Raw genomic sequence first — 21,599 nt, 5'->3', positions numbered from 1 at the left:
TTCCTCCAGAACTATCTGCCAAACTAGAAAACTGCTGCATCCTAGTAAGAGCAGAATACTACTAGAATGAATATGAATAAAGAAAGTTGGGTTTTTTTTCTCACCTAAATGGATGCTGCACTCACTGCAGTTTGTCTGGAATAGTCCCAGATTGGATTTCAGAGCTTTTAGAATTCAAACATTTTCGTGCGGGTGGTGTTGGGGCGTAATTTTTGGGTTTCAGCTTTTTTTTGTTTTTTTTTCTCACCACTTTCATCCCTGAATATGTCAATCGTGAGTCGCTTTTGTGCGGATTAAAGTCACTAACATGGACTCCTGTCTTGTTGGGAGAAAGAAACAAGAATCATCCTCCGTTCTGTTCACACAGCTCCAAACGCTACGCGGCTCTCTGCAGAGTTGAGTTATATCAGTATAGTCCAGTTGGAATTGATAACTTCAAAGCGAAACACCATTTAAATCAAATGACACCTCTTTCCCAATGTTGTAATACAAACAAACTGCAATCAATCAAAACGTTTTCCTCCCAAAATAAGACGTCCTGCGCTGACGAGCAGCAGCCGGCTGAGCTCAGCTCAGAGGTACGGAGAGACATTCATGCCAAAATGCCTGAAAGGAAATGCTTTTGACAAAAACTACAGATTTTATTTATTTTTATTTATGTCCAGCGATCAAGCATCCAGTGACCAATTTAAAATGTTGTTGACATAGAAAACCTGTAAAGCCTACTTTTAGTACACAGATAAGATAAGGAATCGGATCGATAATCTTTTCAATACCCATCCCTACACATCTGGGAGGGAATAAGAATTGTGAAGGATAGCTGTCGAATATCCAGACTGTGCTCTGACCTGCCCTGACTGATTCATGCATATGCCATGCGCATGAGCCTCCAAACCTGGTGTAATAGTATAACTTCCCCCCAGGGAGGAAGATATCCTAGGATACCCACCCACCCCTGACAAGCAACATTCCACTCTTGAAATTAACTCCAAAATTAGTTTAGACTGAAAGAGCTAGTGCCACTTAACACTTTTAAATCACTCTTGATGGCTCTTGAAACAAAGCTGTAGATGTATTACCTGATTGTATTTTCTTGTTCAAGTGTCTGTTTTCTATGTAAATGTAACTGTGTATGTACTGCCTCTTGGCCAGGACACTCTTGAAAAAGAGATTCTTAAGCCCCTTTCACACCGGGGCTGCTCCCAGTTGCGTCGTGCGTTATTATGACGACGACGCATGGAAGCAACCTAGTGCCGAGACGATGCTGCTCGGCGCCACAACAGCACGAGAGGGCACAAACGAAAATTAAACATGTAATTTTTTTTGCGTCCTCTGCTCGACGCAGAATTAAGTGGTTTCAGAGCAACAGGACGGTACTCAACATGACTGGAAGCCACACACTCGCAAGACAACGTTACCCGATGCCAATTTATGATTCCTGCTGTGTTCCATTGTTCCTGCAGTATAAATCACGCAGGATTGTTTTTATACCGCGTTCACAATGCAGTAAAGCTACACGCTCAAAAACACAGAAAAAAAATGCTGATTGCAGCAGCTGCTCCTCCTTGCTGCTGGTGTGTTAAGAGCGCTCTGATCTGCTCGGAAGGGCGTCAGGAGTGCTCCGATCGCAAATCGGGGATATTCAACATGTTGGATTTTTTTTGGCCCGATATCGCAGCGTGTGTGGTGTCCTCTGACCACAAACGAGCACACAGCCTACTGAATGTGACGTGCAGCCAATCAGAAAGCGAGGTGACGGACATATGGAGCAGAAAATAAAATCAAAACAGCTGTTCTGACTTATCAGAAAGTCCGGTGGTTGCGCTGTCTCCACTCCTTTAAAGAACTCCTTTTCTTTTTCTTTTTGTATCGTTTTTCCCTCTGTTGTAAATAGTCCACAAAATACCTCCGTTTGTTTACTCTGAAGTCATGTTTAATCTCGAGAGATTTTGCGAGATTTTCTGTCTGAACTGTAAATGTTAGTGTGTGAAATCTGTTTGTGTGTGGTGGTGTTGTCCTTACCGTGTGGCTGCACACCACACACTGTACGACCAAACCTGTTAGATCCATGATTTTTTTTTTTTATCTTCACGTGTGTGGTCTCTCAGGTTTTGGAAACCTACAGATAATTTTAAAATCCTGTCGTGTGAACCACGCTTAAGAAAATGCAGTTTTACAAGGTTAATCAAGTGACTCTAGATGTAAATTTACTTATCTGCTTTGCTCGTTTGGAGTTGGCTGGCAGTTTAGCGAAGCACTGGTCAGTTGTCGGCAGATAACGCTGCTCCCCTCTTTTAGCTCCGGGTGATGACGTAGCATGTGAGCTTGCGGATTTGAAATGTTTCAGAAGTACTTGACTATCATTTTGCAGATTTTGCACACTGCATAAGTCATGTCAAGCTCCTTCTTACACAGCAAATGATAAATTTTTTTTTCCCCGACACCCCTACAGGAGATGTCCTTATCCAGTAAAAAGTCTGGTCATATCCTGTCCACTCACGGATGATTCGTTCACGCGCGCACATGTGAACTTTAAAAAAAAACTGTCTGGCTGCAGGCATTAGTTCCTTTTTCTCCGCTCAAACTCTCATCGCTGTGTTCATAAAAGGACATAAGTCCTGCTCACAGACTGATTGCCAGAGACAGGACATGTAAACATCAAGTAGAACTCCAGACATCTCCACACTTACTCACGGATGGTTCATTTGCGCGCGCACGTATCTCGCGGTCAAAGGAGGAATGATAAACTATAACAGAACTCAGAGCGCAGACCTGCAGCTCAGCACAAGAACAAATATAAAGTACAACCCCTGACAAAAATTATGGAATCACCGGCCTCCGAGGATGTTCATTCAGTTGTTTAATTTTGTAGAAAAAAAGCAGATCACAGACATGACACAAAACTAAAGTCATTTCAAATGGCAACTTTCTGGCTTTAAGAAACACTATAAGAAATCAGGAAAAAAAATTGTGGCAGTCAGTAACGGTTACTTTTTTAGACCAAGCAGAGGGAAAAAATATGGAATCACTCAGTTCTGAGGAAAAAAATTATGGAATCATGAAAAACAAAAGAACGCTCCAACACATCACTAGTATTTTGTTGCACCACCTCTGGCTTTTATAACGGTTTGCAGTCTCTGAGGCATGGACTTAATGAGTGACAAACAGTACTCTTCATCAATCTGGCTCCAACTTTCTCTGATTGCTGTTGCCAGATCAGCTTTGCAGGTTGGAGCCTTGTCATGGACCATTTTCTTCAACTTCCACCAAAGATTTTCAGTTGGATTAAGATCCGGTCTATTTGCAGGCCATGACATTGACCCTATGTGTCTTTTTGCAAGGAATGTTTTCACAGTTTTTGCTCTATGGCAAGATGCATTATCAGCTTGAAAAATCATTTCATCATCCCCAAACATCCTTTCAATTGATGGGATAAGAAAAGTGTCCAAAATATCAACGTAAACTTGTGCATTTATTGATGATGTAATGACAGCCATCTCCCCAGTGCCTTTACCTGACATGCAGCCCCATATCATCAATGACTGTGGAAATTTACATGTTCTCTTCAGGCATCTTTATAAATCTCATTGGAACGGCACCAAACAAAAGTTCCAGCATCATCACCTTGCCCAATGCAGATTCGAGATTCATCACTGAATATGACTTTCATCCAGTCATCCACAGTCCATGATTGCTTTTCCTTAGCCCATTGTAGCCTTTGTTTTTTTCTGTTTAGGTGTTAATGATGGCTTTCGTTTAGCTTTTCTGTATGTAAATCCCATTTCCTTTAGGCGGTTTCTTACAGTTTGGGCACAGACGTTGACTCCAGTTTCCTCCCATTCGTTCCTCATTTGTTTTGTTGTGCATTTTCGGTTTTTGAGACATATTGCTTTAAGTTTTCTGTCTTGACACTTTGATGTCTTCCTTGGTCTACCAGTATGTTTGCCTTTAACAGCCTTCCCATGTTGTTTGTATTTGGTCCGGAGTTTAGACACAGCTGACTGTGAACAACCAACATCTTTTGCAACATTGCGTGATGATCCTCTTTTAAGAGTTTGATAATCCTCTCCTTTGTTTCAATTGACATCTCTCGTGTTGGAGCCATGATTCATGTCAGTCCACTTGGTGCAACAGCTCTCCAAGGTGTGATCACTCCTTTTTAGATGCAGACTAACGAGCAGATCTGATTTGATGCAGGTGTTAGTTTTGGGGATGAAAATTTACAGGGTGATTCCATAATTTATTCCTCAGAATTGAGTGAGTCCATGTTTTTTTTTTTTTTTTTTCTCCCCTCTGCTTGGTCTAAAAAAGTAACCGTTACTGACTGCCACAGTTTTTTTTTTTTTCTTGATTTCTTATAGAGTTTCTTAAAGCCAGAAAGTTGCCATTTGAAATTAATTTAGTTTTGTCATGTCTGTGATCTGCTTTTTTTCTACAAAATTAAACAGCTGAATGCACATCCTCCGAGGCTGGTGATTCCATAATTATTGCCAGGGCTTGTTTCGTCACCTTTTCTTTGGCACTTCATCCAGACATACAAGGTGGCTCCCCAAAAACCTGTCTATGGTATTTGAACAGGTTGGATTTTTCCAAACCCACACTTATTTGTTAATATTGCAAAGCTGAGGCTCACATAAGATTAAACTTTTCAATCACCTCAAAGTTGCCAGCCACACAGCCGATAACAAACAACTCTGATGACAATATTTGAATATCCATAACCCAGAACAAGTAAGCGCTGATGCAGTGACTTTACCTGGACAATCGTGTGATTCTGCTAAAAGTCTTGGAAAATTAGCCTTTCAAAAAGCTGCTCATTGGCGAAGCGGGTGTACAGTTTCAAGACGTTTCAGGTTTTGCAAATTCATACAAACGCAAAGACGTTATAATGTATAAACAGTTGCATAGAGTTGAATTCCTTTAAAAATTTAAAATTTATATATATTTTTATGCATTACAGTTTGTGACTGACAGAGGCACTCTGTGTCTTTCTAATTTTAAGACGGTGGAACTTTCAGGCAGATTTTTTTTGGTGTGGATTAGCTCGTGTCTGAGCGTTATTACTGGAGCTGTAATGGCTACACATGGCAGTAAACAAATGCTTGGTGCAACATTATTTATATAACCTTTGTGCACTCTTTCTTTCATCGTCCTGTAAGCTGTAAAGCAGGAATATTTGCTTTCATAATAGTGTACCATAGTGGAACTGAGATTAAATGCTTTTTCTCTTTGTGACAGTAAATTATGTCCTTGTTAAACACATCTTGTCTTGAAGAAAGTGGCGTGTTTGTTTCTTGAGTGAAGTCGGATGTCTGCCAGTGTATAACATAGCAGTCGTAGGCGTCTCAAACACTGATTTGCAGCATTGAGACAGATTAGGGGATTGGTATTGGCAATACATTTTTCAGTCCTTCCTTTGTTTACTCTGGGTAAATGGACTGCATTTATATAGCGCTTTTCCATCTGCATCAGATGCTCAAAGCACTTTACAATAATGCCTCACATTCACCCCGATGTCAGGGGTGTTTATTATTATTTCCTCAGTCATTCCCTGAAAAATTGAGGGATCCAACTTGTGTGTGTTACGCTAAAATGGACAAACACTACAATTGAAAACTAAATTACAACTACAGAAAAATTCTGCAATAAATTCTACATACCAGTTTAGTATAATCAGTAAAAGGTGTTATGCCATTTACTCAAATAAGAGAATGAACAAACTTTAAAACTTTATCTACTTCATAACTTGTAAACCATCTGTCACCATTTGTTGATCTCTGCTCTCCTTTCCACTCTTTCTGGGCCTTCCCCTCCCTCTCTTTGCGATTCCTTTGGACACATCTGGTACTGACCCCACTGTGTTGTCCCCCTTCCTGGGTCTACCTCGACCCCTTTTCTGTGAATTCATGTTTCCATCAGATGCATAAACACCTGACTCCTCCTCACTGATCTTTGCAGCATCGTATCTTATTGGACAGCCTTTTGGTCCTTTTCTGAGGTATTGCAGAACTGCTGGCATTTTCAACACTTTCTGCCTTGTGTTTTGTGGAGGATCCTTTCGGGCGACCCCTTGGGTTTTTTGTCAAACTGGATTCATTTGGTACATTTTCTCCCAAATCATCTTGACTGGCAGCAGCCTTCTCAAGTGTACTTTTGTTCAAGGACACCTTGGATCTCCCTCTTTTCTTCGGAGAATGGTCTTCATTACTAGAATCTTTCTTGGATCCCGACCCTTTCGGCCTCACTTGGACTCTGTGTGGCTATGCAGTTGAGCGCTGAGACACGTTTTTTTTTTTTTTGGGGCGTCCTCATCGCTTTGGCAGCTGTGCAGATGCACCACTGGAAACATCTGAATATATCTCTGTAAGGTCTACATCTTTCACAGAACCCTTCAACTTGCTGGACCCTCTTGGTCTCCCCCTCGTTTAGTTGGCACAGTTTTGCTGTCAGACATTTCTGTGCCGGATTCTTCCCACTGTAGCCAAGTGCTTGCTCACAGGGGGTCGTTTTGACCGTTGGGGTTTTACATAATTATTGTATGGCCTTGCCTTACAATATAAAGCGCCTTGGGGCAACTGTTTGTTGTGATTTGGCGCTATATAAAAAAATTGATTGATTGATTGATTCATCACATAAAAGAGCAAGTGAAAATCCACGTTAAATTGTCTTCTTCTCTCGGGGTATCCGAGCTGTCATAAATGGCTTGCTACACGCACATTACAATAACATTCCTCAGCACATCCTGACTGAGGCAATGAATGGAAAATAATTGTAGCTTTGAATGTAAAATGTACTACTTTGAGCACAGTAAAATAATCCTCTAGGTTACTATTCATGTAGATATGTACTCAGGGGAGGTGATGGTCTAGTGGTTAAATGTTGGTCTTAATAGCTCAAATCTGTAACTTTCAAATGGGTGGTGATATATTATGTTTCACTAGGCCACTGAAGTTTTTTTTTTTTGTTAGGGGAAGTTGTATTGTCCAAACGGACAAAAGAATTTTTTTTTTTTTAATCCAAAAATCCCTTCGGGTGGAAAATTACGGCCCTTTTTAGGGTAGGGGTTAAAAGGGCCAAAACACTGACATAGTCATAATGTAGATTTTGACCTTTTGAATATCTTTGTTTGCCCTCAGTAAGCCTAATTGATCTTATGGTATATGAATGTATGGATGGAGTTCTCCCATTTAGCGTTATATTTTTCAAGGCTAACTGAGGGCGCTGCCTATAGGTGGCGCTTCAAGTCAACTTTTGGCATTTTGGGCTACATTTGGGACCCTCCTAGGGCCTGCGCCCTGAATACGCCTTGCTCATGTATGCATATTTGGATACACTGGGACAAGTTCTTTCCAAGTTAGCATAATGGCGGTGGCTTAGTTGGGGCGCTTTTGCATAGGTGGTGCTCTTTATGTTAACGCGATATTTGGCGATTTTTCATTTGGCCGTATCTCGGTGTGCCCCCTATGGATTTCAGTGAAACTTGTTTTATGATGTTCCTCTGTATCTCTGCTATTCCGGATAAAGATATCCGGAAGCAAAAAGCCTTCCTGAAAAATATAACACTAAATGGGAGAACTCATCTATACATTCATATTCCATAAGATCAGTGAGGCTTACTGAGGGCACACAAAGATATTCAAAGGTCAAAATCTACATTTTGACTATGTCACTGTTTTAGCCCCTTTAACCCGTACCCTACAAAGGGCTGTAATTTTCCACCCGAAGGCATCTTTGGATAAAAAAATGTTATTTTTGTCTTTGGACAATATATCTAACCCTAAAAAAAAAACAAAACAAAAAAAAACTTCAGTGGCCTACTTAAACATGATATATCACCCCCTTCTATAAACCATTCCACAGTTACAGACTTTGGCTCTTAAGACCAGAGGATTCTCTGTTCAAATCCCAGCCTGACCGGAAAATCACTAAGGGCACTTGGGTAAGGTCCCTAATTCCCTAGTTCAGGGGTGGCCAAGTTCGGTCCTCGAGAGCCACCTTCCTGACACTCTTAGTTGTCTCTGTGCTCCAACACACATGAATCCAATGAAAGGCTCATTAAAAGTCTGCTAACAAGTCTTTCATTGGATTCAGGTGTGTTGGAGCAGGGAGACAACTAAGAGTGTCAGGAAGGTGGCTCTTGAGGACCGAACTTGGCCACCCTGCCCTAGTTGCTCCCGGTGTGTATTGAGCACCTTGTATGGCAGCACCCTGACGTCAGGGTGAATGAGGCATTATGTAAAGCGCTTTGAGCGTCTGATGCAGATGGAAAAGCGCTGTATAAATGCAGTCCATTTACATTCACATTACTGCAAGTTCATGACCTGCATGTTTGTGAAGCAGCTTCAGTTTCAACTAAATGACATCATAGCATGCATCAGAGTGACCCAATCAGACACGATTTCTGTATCCATTTTATTTCAGCTACATTTTTCAGATTCTCTGCAATAATAAATTGTTTAAATTGTGGTGTGCCCCCCCCTCCCCCTTACCCAAGCTGGAACTGAAATGAATCTACCCAAATATTAATGCTGTGACAGCTCTGTTTTGATTGGCACACCACCTTAAGCTAGTATCTCACTGGGCTGCAACAAATTGCAAATGGCTTTCACAAGGCATTTTCTTCCAAAATGCCTCAAAACATTAGCGGGGGTTTTCAATTTCCTCACGTGAGTCGCAGGGCCTTGCTCACATGTCACTGGAATTTTGAACATGTTCAAAAAAATTTGTGCTACAAGTTTGAAAGTCTCTAAAATTAGCCACACAATCATTGTGGGCACCTTGGACCCTTCTTAGATTAGTTTTACTGAGTCAGTAAAGTGTGTGTGAATTGTGTGATGTATTAGTGATATATTAAAAAAAAAAAAAATAAACTAACAATTACTGTCAGACATGTAATGGTGGTGTAATGCACCATAGTTGATCTCTGATCCGTTTGGACTACCCCCTTCGTTTGGCATATGTATGAGCCGTGGATTAATTTTGCACTAATTTTAAATTGAAGTTTATTTCATGGTGTGAACTACTTTTTTATTGTCAAATGTAGATTGTTTATAAGGTAGTGTGGAGTTGCGGTTTTGTCTTCATGTGAACAGAGCATGTTAATGGTGGGCTGCCCTGTGCTTTGCGTAAAGTTGCCTGGTGCTGGCTTGATGCACATCGGGGTCTAAGCATGGAAAGAGTCTTCCAAAATATCAGGACACTAAAGTGGAGTGTGCACTGTTGCTTCGCCTTGCTGTTCTGAACCCAGCACAAGTGGGTCCAAGGTGGCTGTGAGTCCATTACGCTGTGCAGTTCCATACGACCATCATGTCTGTTACCACTTTCAGGGGTCTTGCTGTGATCTAGGTGCCCCAGGGAATTGGAGTTTGTAAAATTGTTTTTTCCATTTTTTCCAAGTATCTGTTATGGCAAGGTCACAGCACTACCACTGAAAGTGGGAATAGATGTGAGAATCTCATGGAGCTGCCCACCTCCAGGGGTAAAAAGTCATCTTATGGCTGACAGTCCCTTGCTGGGAGTAACCGAAACATTCATGTGTAAGTCACACTCATAATTCCGAAAAGGATGCACAGATGGAATGATGCACTGTCTGGCCCAAACCTTCATAGTTTAAGAAAAACTAGTAATATGATACCACAGGTAGGTCGTGGAAACTGTCAGATACATATTATAGACATGATACAACATACAGAGTCCACAGTGTTTGAAGTGGCTCCGTTGCAAAATTTCTGCCTGGCAGATGGACCAAAGGTTCATAGGGGGAGGAAATATGTACTTAATTATATCAATTTTGGAGTGAATAAGACATGAATGAGTTATAGTGTTGATACACAGAAGGTGTAAAACTTTATTACAGAGATTAGAGCATGCCATAGGTATTAAAGGCACTGCGCTGCGGTGGTTTGAATCATATTTGTCTAATAGATTACAATTTGTTCATGTAAATGGGGAATCTTCTTCACAGACTAAAGTTAATTATGGAGTTCCAGAAGGTTCTGTGCTAGGACCAATTTTATTCACTTTATACATGCTTCCCTTATGCAGTATTATTAGACGGTATTGCTTAAATTTTCATTGTTACGCAGATGATACCCAACTTTATCTATCCATGAAGCCAGAGGACACACACCAATTAGCTAAACTGCAGGATTGTCTTACAGACATAAAGACATGGATGACCTCTAATTTCCTGCTTTTAAACTCAGATAAAACTGAAGTTATTGTACTTGGCCCCACAAATCTTAGAAACATGGTGTCTAACCAGATCCTTACTCTGAATGGCATTACCCTGACCTCTAGTAATACTGTGAGAAATCTTGGAGTCATTTTTGATCAGGATATGTCATTCAAAGCGCATATTAAACAAATATGTAGGACTGCTTTTTTGCATTTACGCAATCTCTCTAAAATTAGAAAGGTCTTGTCTGAGTGATGCTGAAAAACTAATTCATGCATTTATTTCCTCTAGGCTGGACTATTGTAATTCATTATTATCAGGTTGTCCTAAAAGTTCCCTAAAAAGCCTTCAGTTAATTCAAAATGCTGCAGCTAGAATACTAACGGGGACTAGAAGGAGAGAGCATATCTCACCCATATTGGCCTCTCTTCATTGGCTTCCTGTTAATTCTAGAATAGAATTTAAAATTCTTCTTCTTACTTATAAGGTTTTGAATAATCAGGTCCCATCTTATCTTAGGGACCTCGTAGTACCATATCACCCCAATAGAGCGCTTTGCTCTCAGACTGCAGGCTTACTTGTAGTTCCTAGGGTTTGTAAGAGTAGAATGGGAGGCAGAGCCTTCAGCTTTCAGGCTCTTCTCCTGTGGAACCAGCTCCCAATTCAGATCAGGGAGACAGACACCCTCTCTACTTTTAAGATTAGGCTTAAAACTTTCCTTTTTGCTAAAGCTTATAGTTAGGGCTGGATCAGGTGACCCTGAACCATCCCTTAGTTATGCTGCTATAGACGTAGACTGCTGGGGGGTTCCCATGATGCACTGTTTCTTTCTCTTTTTGCTCTGTATGCACCACTCTGCATTTAATCATTAGTGATCGATCTCTGCTCCCCTCCACAGCATGTCTTTTTCCTGGTTCTCTCCCTCAGCCCCAACCAGTCCCAGCAGAAGACTGCCCCTCCCTGAGCCTGGTTCTGCTGGAGGTTTCTTCCTGTTAAAAGGGAGTTTTTCCTTCCCACTGTAGCCAAGTGCTTGCTCACAGGGGGTCGTTTTGACCGTTGGGGTTTTACATAATTATTGTATGGCCTTGCCTTACAGTATAAAGCACCTTGGGGCAACTGTTTGTTGTGATTTGGCGCTATATAAAAAAAAAATTGATTGAATTGATTGAAGGTGCGTCATTTTATATCCACAGCAAACACACTTTTGCTGAGTGGTATGTCACTTGGAAAGCCAAGTTGCATGTGTCTCCCTTTTGTTTCGGTGACTATGATCGGATTCGTGGCAAAAAAAGAACAGGAATTCCATGTATAAATTAGAAAATATGAGAAAATGGAAACACTCAAGTAACGCACGTATTTATACTTAAATACAGCACCGTAAATTCTGGACTATAAGCTGCTATTTTGTTCACACACTTTGAACACTGCAGCTTTTACAATCATGGGGTGAAGTTGTGAATTTTTTACAGGCTTTTTCACAAGTTGAAATACGTCAGCTGATGCTATCGATTGATTTCCTGAAGCTGCACTCCTCATGCAGGGAGGAGTAAGGTCTTACCTGTTCATTTTAGTGAAGAAAAGTCCCTCTCAGGCACTTTGTGCCTGAGTTGCGCCGTCAGATTAGTTAGCGGAGCAGAGCCTTCTTCCCCCGTTCCTTCCACACCGATTCTCTGTCTTGGGGCAACAAGTCAAAAAAGTCAAAGCGCCTAATTAATGTCTCATTTACCACAGACTCCATCCGATCCTGGCTGCATGCAATGACATGTCAAGAAAAAGTTAATTACTCAGTTCTCCGTGTGGAGTGGAGAAGCCGCATTCCGCTGAGTGCACACTGGATGATGTGCGCTTCAATATTTACATGTCACCTTCAGGGGGAAAAAAGCATTTATGGTACGTATTTAATTAAAAGTTAAATCTTTCTGTCTAACATCTTTCTGTGTAAATATGTCATGTTACAGTGTGGAGACCCGCAGCATATTTATGTACAATTCCTTTTTTCTTTTAAAAATTGGTGGGTGTGGCTAATAATCAGGTGCACTCTATAGTCCGGAAATTATGGTACTTGTAATTTTTCATATCGGGTTTTTTTTTTTTTCTTTTCTTCGGGGTTTGACTTGAGGTTAATCACTCAGATATTTTGTTTAAAGCACAAATTCAGTATTTTACATGAATGTGTTTCTGTGGATTAAAATGGAAGCTTGTGAACTGGAAGAAAAATAACCTCAGTTTTGGGGGGGGGGGGGGGGGTGTTTGCTTGTGTGCGTCCATGTTGGTATTAACAAAACTGTTGGAGATATTTGTATTGCAATAAGAAGGTATTTGTGAAAAATCCTGAGCTTGAGAAAAAGACAACGTGAGCCCACAGATCTGTGTCGCAGAAAAGATAACCCGAGGTGGCTTGTAAAATATGCTCCGACAAACATAACCACAACACAAAGAAATGAGCACAAATCAACAGGACGAGCAGAGACACAGTTGAATTGGGTAACGAGAATCAGACATTGATAACGTGCAATAAAAACAGACACTCTCAACAACCACAAAATGCACAACCAGTAAGCAAGAAAAATAAATGATCCCTTTGCACGAGAAATGAAATAATTTTCCAGGAGCAAGCGCTGACAGGACGGTAAAGCCTCCTTCCCCTCTTCATTCTGCTGCAGTGGACTCAGTCAATGCTGCTTTTTGTGTTTACACAGGTGGTGTTGAAGATAATCAAGCACTACCAGGAAGAGGGCCAGGGCAGTGAGGTGGTGCAGGGGGTCCTGCTGGGGCTGGTAGTGGACGACCGGCTGGAGATCACCAACTGCTTCCCCTTCCCTCAACATACCGAAGATGATGCAGACTTTGATGAAGGTACCAGCAACTACTTACCTGTCGATACCCTTCTGCAATGTATGTGCCTGTAGGTTTTAAAAAAATTAGAAATTCAAAATGTTTCAACAGTCTTGCAGTTGGGTTCAGTTCCTGCAGTCATCCTGACGAAAGCTGGATGGGCTGCAAAGAAAGAACTTATTTATTTATTTTTTGTTTATCATTGCTGTTATGGTCGCATTTCATATACTGGTGTATCAAAAAGGGTGGACTTGTAACGCTCTAGTTAATTTTTATGAACATCAGATGTGATTTCTTGGAGAAGAGAAGACTTATCAAAACTATCTTGGTGTCATTTTAAAGCCAAGGATGTTCTCTTTCCAGTGATATGTATTTCATAACATTTGGACATAAATCAAAGAACTTCTCGTCTGTTGAAATAATTTTGTCAGGTGGACTCTGCGGTGGTGATTCAATAAACATAGTCTTTTTTTGCCCAGATGTCTTTAAATATGGTATATTATGAAAGAACAGGTTCTTCAGAACATTTTGACAGCAGTTCCATAGATTTTGCATGAAAACTGGCTGAATAATGCAATTTTTTTTTTTTTTGTAAAAAAGGTCAATTCTGAGAAAATCAACACAAACATTTTGAATTCCAATATTCCATTTATTTATGTTACATAAATTGGCTTTTTCTCTAAAACTAAATGGAATAATTAAATCCAGAAGGGTGCATTTGAAAGGGAGTTACATAATGAATTTTGAAAAAAATACCATTTTGACCCTGTTACAGTTTTTATGAAGTTTGTGAAATGCAACCTTATAATTTTTTCAAAATTTTTTTTCAGTTGTGAAAAGATCAGGGAAAAAAAAGAAATCTATCTTTGTATTCCTGTACAGACAGACACCACCAGTAATATTATCCTGAAACGGGAGTTTCCTGCAGTTGATCTTAATTATGGAGATGCTGAAAGAGTCACTGGGAAGACACGCCAACAGCAGAAATTTAACATTGATACTTGACGTATATGTTCACATAAATTTCTGTATAAATCTGTTCCTACGTATTGTGGCTACAGCCCCTGAAATCCGTGTTTGTGTCAGTGCCTCACCTCTGCATTCACTCATTATACACCTCCTGAAAAAACACCTGTTCTGCATAGAGTGCAAACAACCAACCAACACCCCCCCCCCAAAAAAAAAACCTCCAACAGATGTAAAGGTAGATGAAAGAAATGAACTGTAGAGGTGAATCCATTATATTCAGCTTGGTCATTAATTTTATTTATTTATTAAGGGGGCAGTACGTCAGGGCCTTTTTTTTTTTTTTTTTTTTTTTGAATAGCTGCTCTCAGCTCTGTCATTGATATCAAGCTTTCATATCCTGTACGAATCAGCCATAAAATATATATATATATATATATATATATATATATATATATATAATAAAGTTACTGTACTCCAACTCCCCACATAAGCCAGTCCTGTCCAAATAGGGCTTTAGTCTGCAAAACTAAAGGTGAATCTGAAAAATGAATTAGATTTTTATGAACAAGTCAGCAACGAACACTGTGATGGACCAAACATCAGCCCTGAAATAACAAAACAAAGATTTTATGTGAAAAATGTGACATTGTTTTGCCGCTGGCTCACCCAAAAAATTGTCACGAGCTTTCATATTATCAAGTTGCCGGCTGTTGGTGTGATTTTTATTGGACATATGTGCTTGTGATGTCCTCCAGCTGACTTTTAACGAAGCTAACTACTCAACTCAACTCAACTTTTTTCTTATATAGCGCCAAATCACAACAAACAGTTGCCCCAAGGCGCTCCATATTGTAAGGCAAGGCCATACAATAATTATGAAAAACCCCAACGGTCAAAACGACCCCCTATGAGCAAGCACTTGGCAACAGTGGGAAGGAAAAACTCCCTTTTAACAGGAAGAAACCTCCAGCAGAACCAGGCTCAGGGAGGGGCAGTCTTCTGCTGAGACTGGTTGGGGCTGAGGGAAAAAACCAGGAAAAAGACATGCCGTGAAGGGGGGCAGAGATCGATCACTAATGATTAAATGCAGAGTGATGCATACGGAGCAAAAAGAGAAAGAAACAGTGCATCATGGGAACCCCCCACAATCTACGTCTAAAGCAGCATAACCAAGGGATGGTCCAGGGTCACCCGATCCAGCCCTAACTATAAGCCTTAGCGAAAAGGAAAGTTTTAAGCCTAATCTTAAAAGTAGAGAGGGTATCTGTCTCCCTGATCTGAATTGGGAGCTGGTTCCACAGGAGAGGAGCCTGAAAGCTGAAGGCTCTGCCTCCCATTCTACTCTTACAAACCCTAGGAACTACAAGTAAGCCTGCAGTCTGAGAGCGAAGCGCTCTAATGGGGTAATATGGTACTACGAGGTCCCTAAGATAAGATGGGACCTGATTATTCAAAACCTTATAAGTAAGAAGAAGAATTTTAAATTCTATTCTAGAATTAACAGGAAGCCAATGAAGAGAGGCCAACACAGGTGAGATATGCTCTCTCCTGCTAGTCCCCGTCAGTACTCTAGCTGCAGCATTCTGAACCAACTGAAGGCTTTTTAGGGAACTTTTAGGACAACCTGATAATAATGAATTACAATAGTCCAGCCTAGAGGAAATAAATGCATGAATTAGTTTTTCAGCATCACTCTGAGACAAGACCTTTCTAATTTTAGAGATATTGCGTAAATGCAAAAAGGCAGTCCTACATATTTGTTTAATATGCGCTTTGAATGACATATCCTGATCAAAAATGACTCCAAGATTTCTCACAGTATTACTAGAGATCAGGGAAATGCCATCCAGAGTAACGATCTGGTTAGACACCATGCTTCTAAGATTTGTGGGGCCAAGTACAATAACTTCAGTTTTATCTGAGTTTAAAAGCAGGAAATTAGAGGTCATCCATGTCTTTATGTCTGTAAGACAATCCTGCAGTTTAGCTAATTGGTGTGTATCCTCTGGCTTCATGGATAGATAAAGCTGGGTATCATCTGCGTAACAATGAAAATTTAAGCAATACCGTCTAATAATACTGCCTAAGGGAAGCATGTATAAAGTGAATAAAATTGGTCCTAGCACAGAACCTTGTGGACCTCCATAATTAACTTTAGTCTGTGAAGAAGATTCCCCATTTACATGAACAAACTGTAATCTATTAGACAAATATGATTCAAACCACCGCAGCGCAGTGCCTTTAATACCTATGACATGCTCTAATCTCTGTAATAAAATTTTATGGTCAACAGTATCAAAAGCAGCACTGAGGTCCAACAGAACAAGCACAGAGATAAGTCCACTGTCCGAAGCCATAAGAAGATCATTTGTAACCTTCACTAATGCTGTTTCTGTACTATGATGAATTCTAAAACCTGACTGAAACTCTTCAAATAGACCATTCCTCTGCAGGTGATCAGTTAACTGTTTTACAACTACCCTCTCAAGAATCTTTTAGAGAAAAGGAAGGTTGGAAATTGGCCTATAATTAGCTAAGATAGCTGGATCAAGTGATGGCTTTTTAAGTAATGGTTTAATTACTGCCACCTTAAAGGCCTGTGGTACATAACCAACTAACAAAGATAGATTGATCATATTTAAGATTGAAGCATTAAATAATGGTAGGACTTCCTTGAGCAGCCTGGCAGGAATGGGGTCCAATAAACATGCCGATGGTTTGGACGAAGCAACCAATGAAAATAACTCAGACAGAACAACCGGAGAGAAAGAGTCTAACCAAATACCGGCATCACTGAAAGCAGCCAAAGATAACGATACATCTTTGGGATGGTTATGAGTAATTTTTTCTCTAATAGTCAAAATTTTGTTAGCAAAGAAAGTCATGAAGTCATTACTAGTTAAAGTTAATGGAATACTCAGCTCAATAGAGCTCTGACTCTTTGTCAGCCTAGCTACAGTGCTGAAAAGAAACCTGAGGTTATTCTTATTTTCTTCAATTAGTGATGAGTAGAAAGATGTCCTAGCTTTACGGAGGGCTTTTTTATAGAGCAACAAACTCTTTTTCCAGGCTAAGTGAAGATCTTCTAAGTTAGTGAGACGCCATTTCCTCTCCAACTTATGGGTTATCTGCTTTAAGCTACGAGTTTGTGAGTTATACCACGGAGTCAGACACTTCTGATTTAAAGCTCTCTTTTTCAGAGGAGCTACAGCATCCAAAGTTGTCTTCAAAGAGGATGTAAAACTATTGACGAGATACTCTAACTCCCTTACAGAGTTTAGGTAGCTACTCTGCTCTGTGTTGGTATATGACATTAGAGAACATAACGAAGGAATCATATCCTTAAACCTAGTTACAGCGCTTTCTGAAAGACTTCTAGTGTAATGAAACTTATTCCCCACTGCAGGGTAGTCCATCAGGGTAAATGTAAATGTTATTAAAAAATGATCAGACAGAAGGGAGTTTTCAGGGAATACTGTTAAATCTTCTATTTCCATACCATAAGTCAGAACAAGATCTAAGATATGATTAAAGTGGTGGGTCGACTCATTTACTTTTTGAGCAAAGCCGATAGAGTCCAATAATAGACCAAATGCAGTGCTGAGGCTGTCATTCTCAGCATCTGTGTGGATATTAAAATCGCCCACTATAATTATCTTATCTGAGCTAAGCACTAAGTCAGACAAAAGGTCTGAAAATTCACAGAGAAACTCACAGTAACGACCAGGTGGACGATAGATAATAACAAATAAAACTGGTTTTTGGGACTTCCAATTTGGATGGACAAGACTAAGAGACAAGCTTTCAAATGAATTAAAGCTCTGTCTAGGTTTTTGATTAATTAATAAGCTGGAATGGAAGATTGCTGCTAATCCTCCGCCCCGGCCCGTGCTACGAGCATTCTGACATTCTGAGCTTGGCAGTACAGGAATGTAATGTTTCTGGTGTTTGGCTCACAGCTGGGCTGAGCGAACGTGCACTGGGGTTTGATTTGGTCTTTGTCCGCACACCGATGCTTTCCCTTCCTCCCTCCTGTCAGTTTTTGTATCAAAGGATGCCATGCCCTCTGACCTCAGCTCTTCTCCTATCAAGCATTGTTGTTGTTGCCTGCACCTTGTTAGCCTTTTCTCACTGCAGCTAGGAGCAGGCCAGACTGAGGGATGGAAAGGTGAGCAAATGCAGGGAGTTAAGGAAAAGGAGAAAAATCCTGTTTTCGCAGACTCCTGCTGCTAACGAGCAATGACCAGAAATTTAGCCGGATCGACAGGCATCAGTGTTATCTAAAGGTTATCGTACAGAAATGCCGGACTCCATCTGTCCAAGTGTGGATGAGGTTTATTCTTATGGGTTTTTTCTTTCTTTTTTTTTTTTCTTTTTGATGGGCTGGTTTTTCCATCAGTCATTCCTTTTACGTTAATAAGGGCTTCAGAGAGGAGAGACTCGCTGTGATCCTTTGGACACAACAGCAGAATTCTCAGCAGGGCTTTTGATCCAGCTGCAAGAAGATGACAGACGCCAGGCTGTCCATCAGAACTGAACTAAATTCAGCAAGGAAATGTCAGAAGTCATTCATGTCATCTTTACAGCCATGAGATGATTTAAAGTGGTACAGCAGAAACACGAGTCCTGTAAAGTAGAGAACACGTCTGCTTTTATTTGCAGAATAAGACGTCTATATTTATGTATTTTTAAATGACGTAAATCATAGCCATGTCCGAACGCCTCTGTGACGCACACAGACCATGAAAAGCATAGGTTTAAAGGAAAAAAGAAAAGCAAAACGGTATATTACATGTATCCTGTAAATTGGAGTGAATAGTTTGGATGAGAGTCCATCTCCTCCAGTTAAACGTAACTCAGAAACAAGACATGCTATCATTTTCTACCTCCCCAAATTATATAATGAAGATAAACAGTTTCTCAAATGGCGAAAATTGATGCACCAGATCGATCTCAAAAGTATCTTATTTTTGCACATGTAATATCCCGTAAACACGTCTGCCACCTGTTGGATTGGTTATTGAGTTTGCTTGCAGGTGGGCTTGCAGGAACAGTTTCTGGCCAAAAATGTACTAAACCAGAGAGTCTTGGCTGTCATTTTCTGACTCAAATATCGTAGTCACAAAGCCAGGAGAAGGGATTCTGTACGAGTTTAAACATAAAAGGCAAAGACGAGGGAGGCGGTCAAGCAAGGTCCACAATGAAAGTGGCCAGAGAGAGAGTGTGCGCATTTCCATTCAGAAATGTGACAAACGTGGTTACATTCTACAACTTTTTATAATTTGGTCGCATGTCCCAGTAACATCCCCTGAAGTCAGAATTCCAACTCAACTCGTGCAAACCCTGCATACTCAGTTCACAGTCCAACATGGCTGCTCCCAGCAGCAGCAGGAGTAAAAGCTGTTCTTTTTAGCACTTTTTTTTTTTTTTTTTTAAACCTCCACCAATGAAGTTGGGAGGAGGTTATGTTTTTGCCCCGGTTTGTTTGTGAACAGACTGGAGCCCTCAATTTTTCATATATCGTTATGAAATTTTTGCTGAAGATTCATATCCTGATAGGCAAAAACTGATTCAGTTTTCAAGGTCAAAGTCAGGGATTTTCTCCAATTTTCCAAGATTTTTTCCTATCCTTTAATATTGAACAAATTTCCAAAAATTCATAACTGTCAAAAAAGATTAAATTTCTTTCATATTTGTGAGCATTGTGTAGGATGGTCCTTTATTGCCTGACAAAGTTTGATCCAGATCTGATCCAGATTACAGGTTTTGTGTCCATTTAAATTCAACATTGAAAACTCCATTTAATGTATATTTTACATTATATCTTTTTCAGTATTACCTCAATTACTCTCATATTTGAAGGTGAAGTGCAGTCTGGCACTCACTGTCACCTGTCATCTCAATCTAAAGTACCTCAAAAAACTTTTTTTTTTTTCTGTTATGGATTTACTTACACCACCAAAATTAGATGAAGGTTCCAATTTTATGCCTGTTTGTCTTCCAGTTATCAGTCGGAAACCAAGTGCCAAAAAGCAGTGACAAATTGTGCATATCAAAGATAATCAATGTTCTGTGAAAATGATCTGACAAAGAATTCAAAAACTGGAAAAGTTGAAAAAACAACAATAAAAAACAAACAAACCTGACATCACAAAAAAACTTTAATTCAAGTGCATGAACTAAATACATACTCCTGATACTTTATCACATCTTATTTAGCTTATGAAAAGCCACTCTAACAGGACTGTGACCTTGACAATTTTTTTCCAGGGTAAAAATTTGTGGAATTGGAAACTAGTGTTGGCGGAGGTTCGCTCTCTACGAGTGCGGTGCTCCAGTCTGTCTACATTTATAAATTGTGAACATGGTACTGTCCTTCTGTGGACATGTTGCAAAGGTATTTTTAGGCTTGAAAAAACCACTTATCATCTGGTGCCTCCAATGTTGGCTAACCTGGGAGAAGTTGCTAACAATAATGATGGCACAGTAAATAAAAACACGAAACTGCTGCACCATGTCTGTTCTTCCATAAGGTCTCTTTGTTAAGTAAGTAAGTAAATGTAATTTATAAAGTAAGTTATTTAATTTATATAAAGCACAGGTTTCTGACCAAAATGCTGTACAAAAAGTAGATTAAAAAATAGTAAAACTAAAAACATAAAATGGATCATAAACACAGTAATATTAAAAAAAGAACAGCAAGGCACGAACACAAAGTGATGAAATGATTAGGGGGGTGGAAAGGCCAGAGAATACAGATGGGTTTGTAGCCTAGATTTAAAGGCAGAAATGGAGGGGCACATCTGGAGGCAGCTGGTTCCACAGTCATGGGGTGGCGACCGCAAAAGCTCTGTCACCTCTCTGAGCCATGACAGCGGCACATGGAGAAGACCTTTGCCTGAACATCTGAGGGACCTGGGGACTACGTGTGGCTGGACAAGGTCAGAAATATAGGCAGGGACCAGCCCACGAAGAGCCTTAAAAACAATGAATGAAACTTTAAACTGAATTCTAAAAATCATAGGGAGGTAGTGTAAGGAGGCCTGGATGGGGGGGGGGGGGGGGGGGGGGGTCGGTGTTATGCTCCTGCTTCCTACCACCAGTCAGCACTATGGCAGCAGCATTTTGAACCTTCCGCAGACGTGCGAGTAGAGACTGAGGAAGGCCAAGGTAGAGAGAGTTGGAGTAATCCATCTGTGGACTAATTTATTTATTTGTTATTTTTTTGCACTGTATTCTCCCCAATCTGAGATGCCTCCCAGATTGAGCTTGTTTTCTGGCTTGCAGTGCTGTGTGGAAAATGGACCCGCATTTACCTCGGGTGTAACGTCATTCCCAGTTCCAACTTCCGACTTAAATGGAAGGAAGCATAGTACTTCATTTGGCGTTTTCCACCCCCACTCTCAGCTGATAGACATTTTTCTTCTCTCCATGTAGCCATCTTGTACCAACTAATTGCAGCTGTGTCTTCTTCCAAATTGTTGTGTTGTTTTGCCTTTAACTTGGTGTAGACGTTACCGATGGCAGAACCACACGACAGACTGGGGCACCGCTCGAAGCGCAAGTCGAGCTGTAAAATGACACTAGCAGACTTCAGGACCATTCGAGTTAATTTAAG

General features: G+C 40.4%; 1 protein-coding gene across 1 annotated transcript in view; it reads left to right on the top strand.

The window, feature by feature from the left end:
- LOC117514732 (eukaryotic translation initiation factor 3 subunit H) overlaps positions 1-21,599 on the top strand; it is a 188,338-nt gene that overhangs the window by 15,821 nt on the left and 150,918 nt on the right. Inside the window, exon 2 of the mRNA XM_034175292.1 lies at positions 12,877-13,033. Coding sequence (XP_034031183.1) covers positions 12,877-13,033 — 157 coding nt within the window. The remainder of the gene's footprint in view (positions 1-12,876; positions 13,034-21,599) is intronic.

The sequence above is a fragment of the Thalassophryne amazonica genome, chromosome 7, assembly GCF_902500255.1.
Source record: "Thalassophryne amazonica chromosome 7, fThaAma1.1, whole genome shotgun sequence".
NCBI classification, from domain to species: domain Eukaryota; kingdom Metazoa; phylum Chordata; class Actinopteri; order Batrachoidiformes; family Batrachoididae; genus Thalassophryne; species Thalassophryne amazonica.
This window is presented reverse-complemented; position numbering and strand designations above follow the sequence as displayed.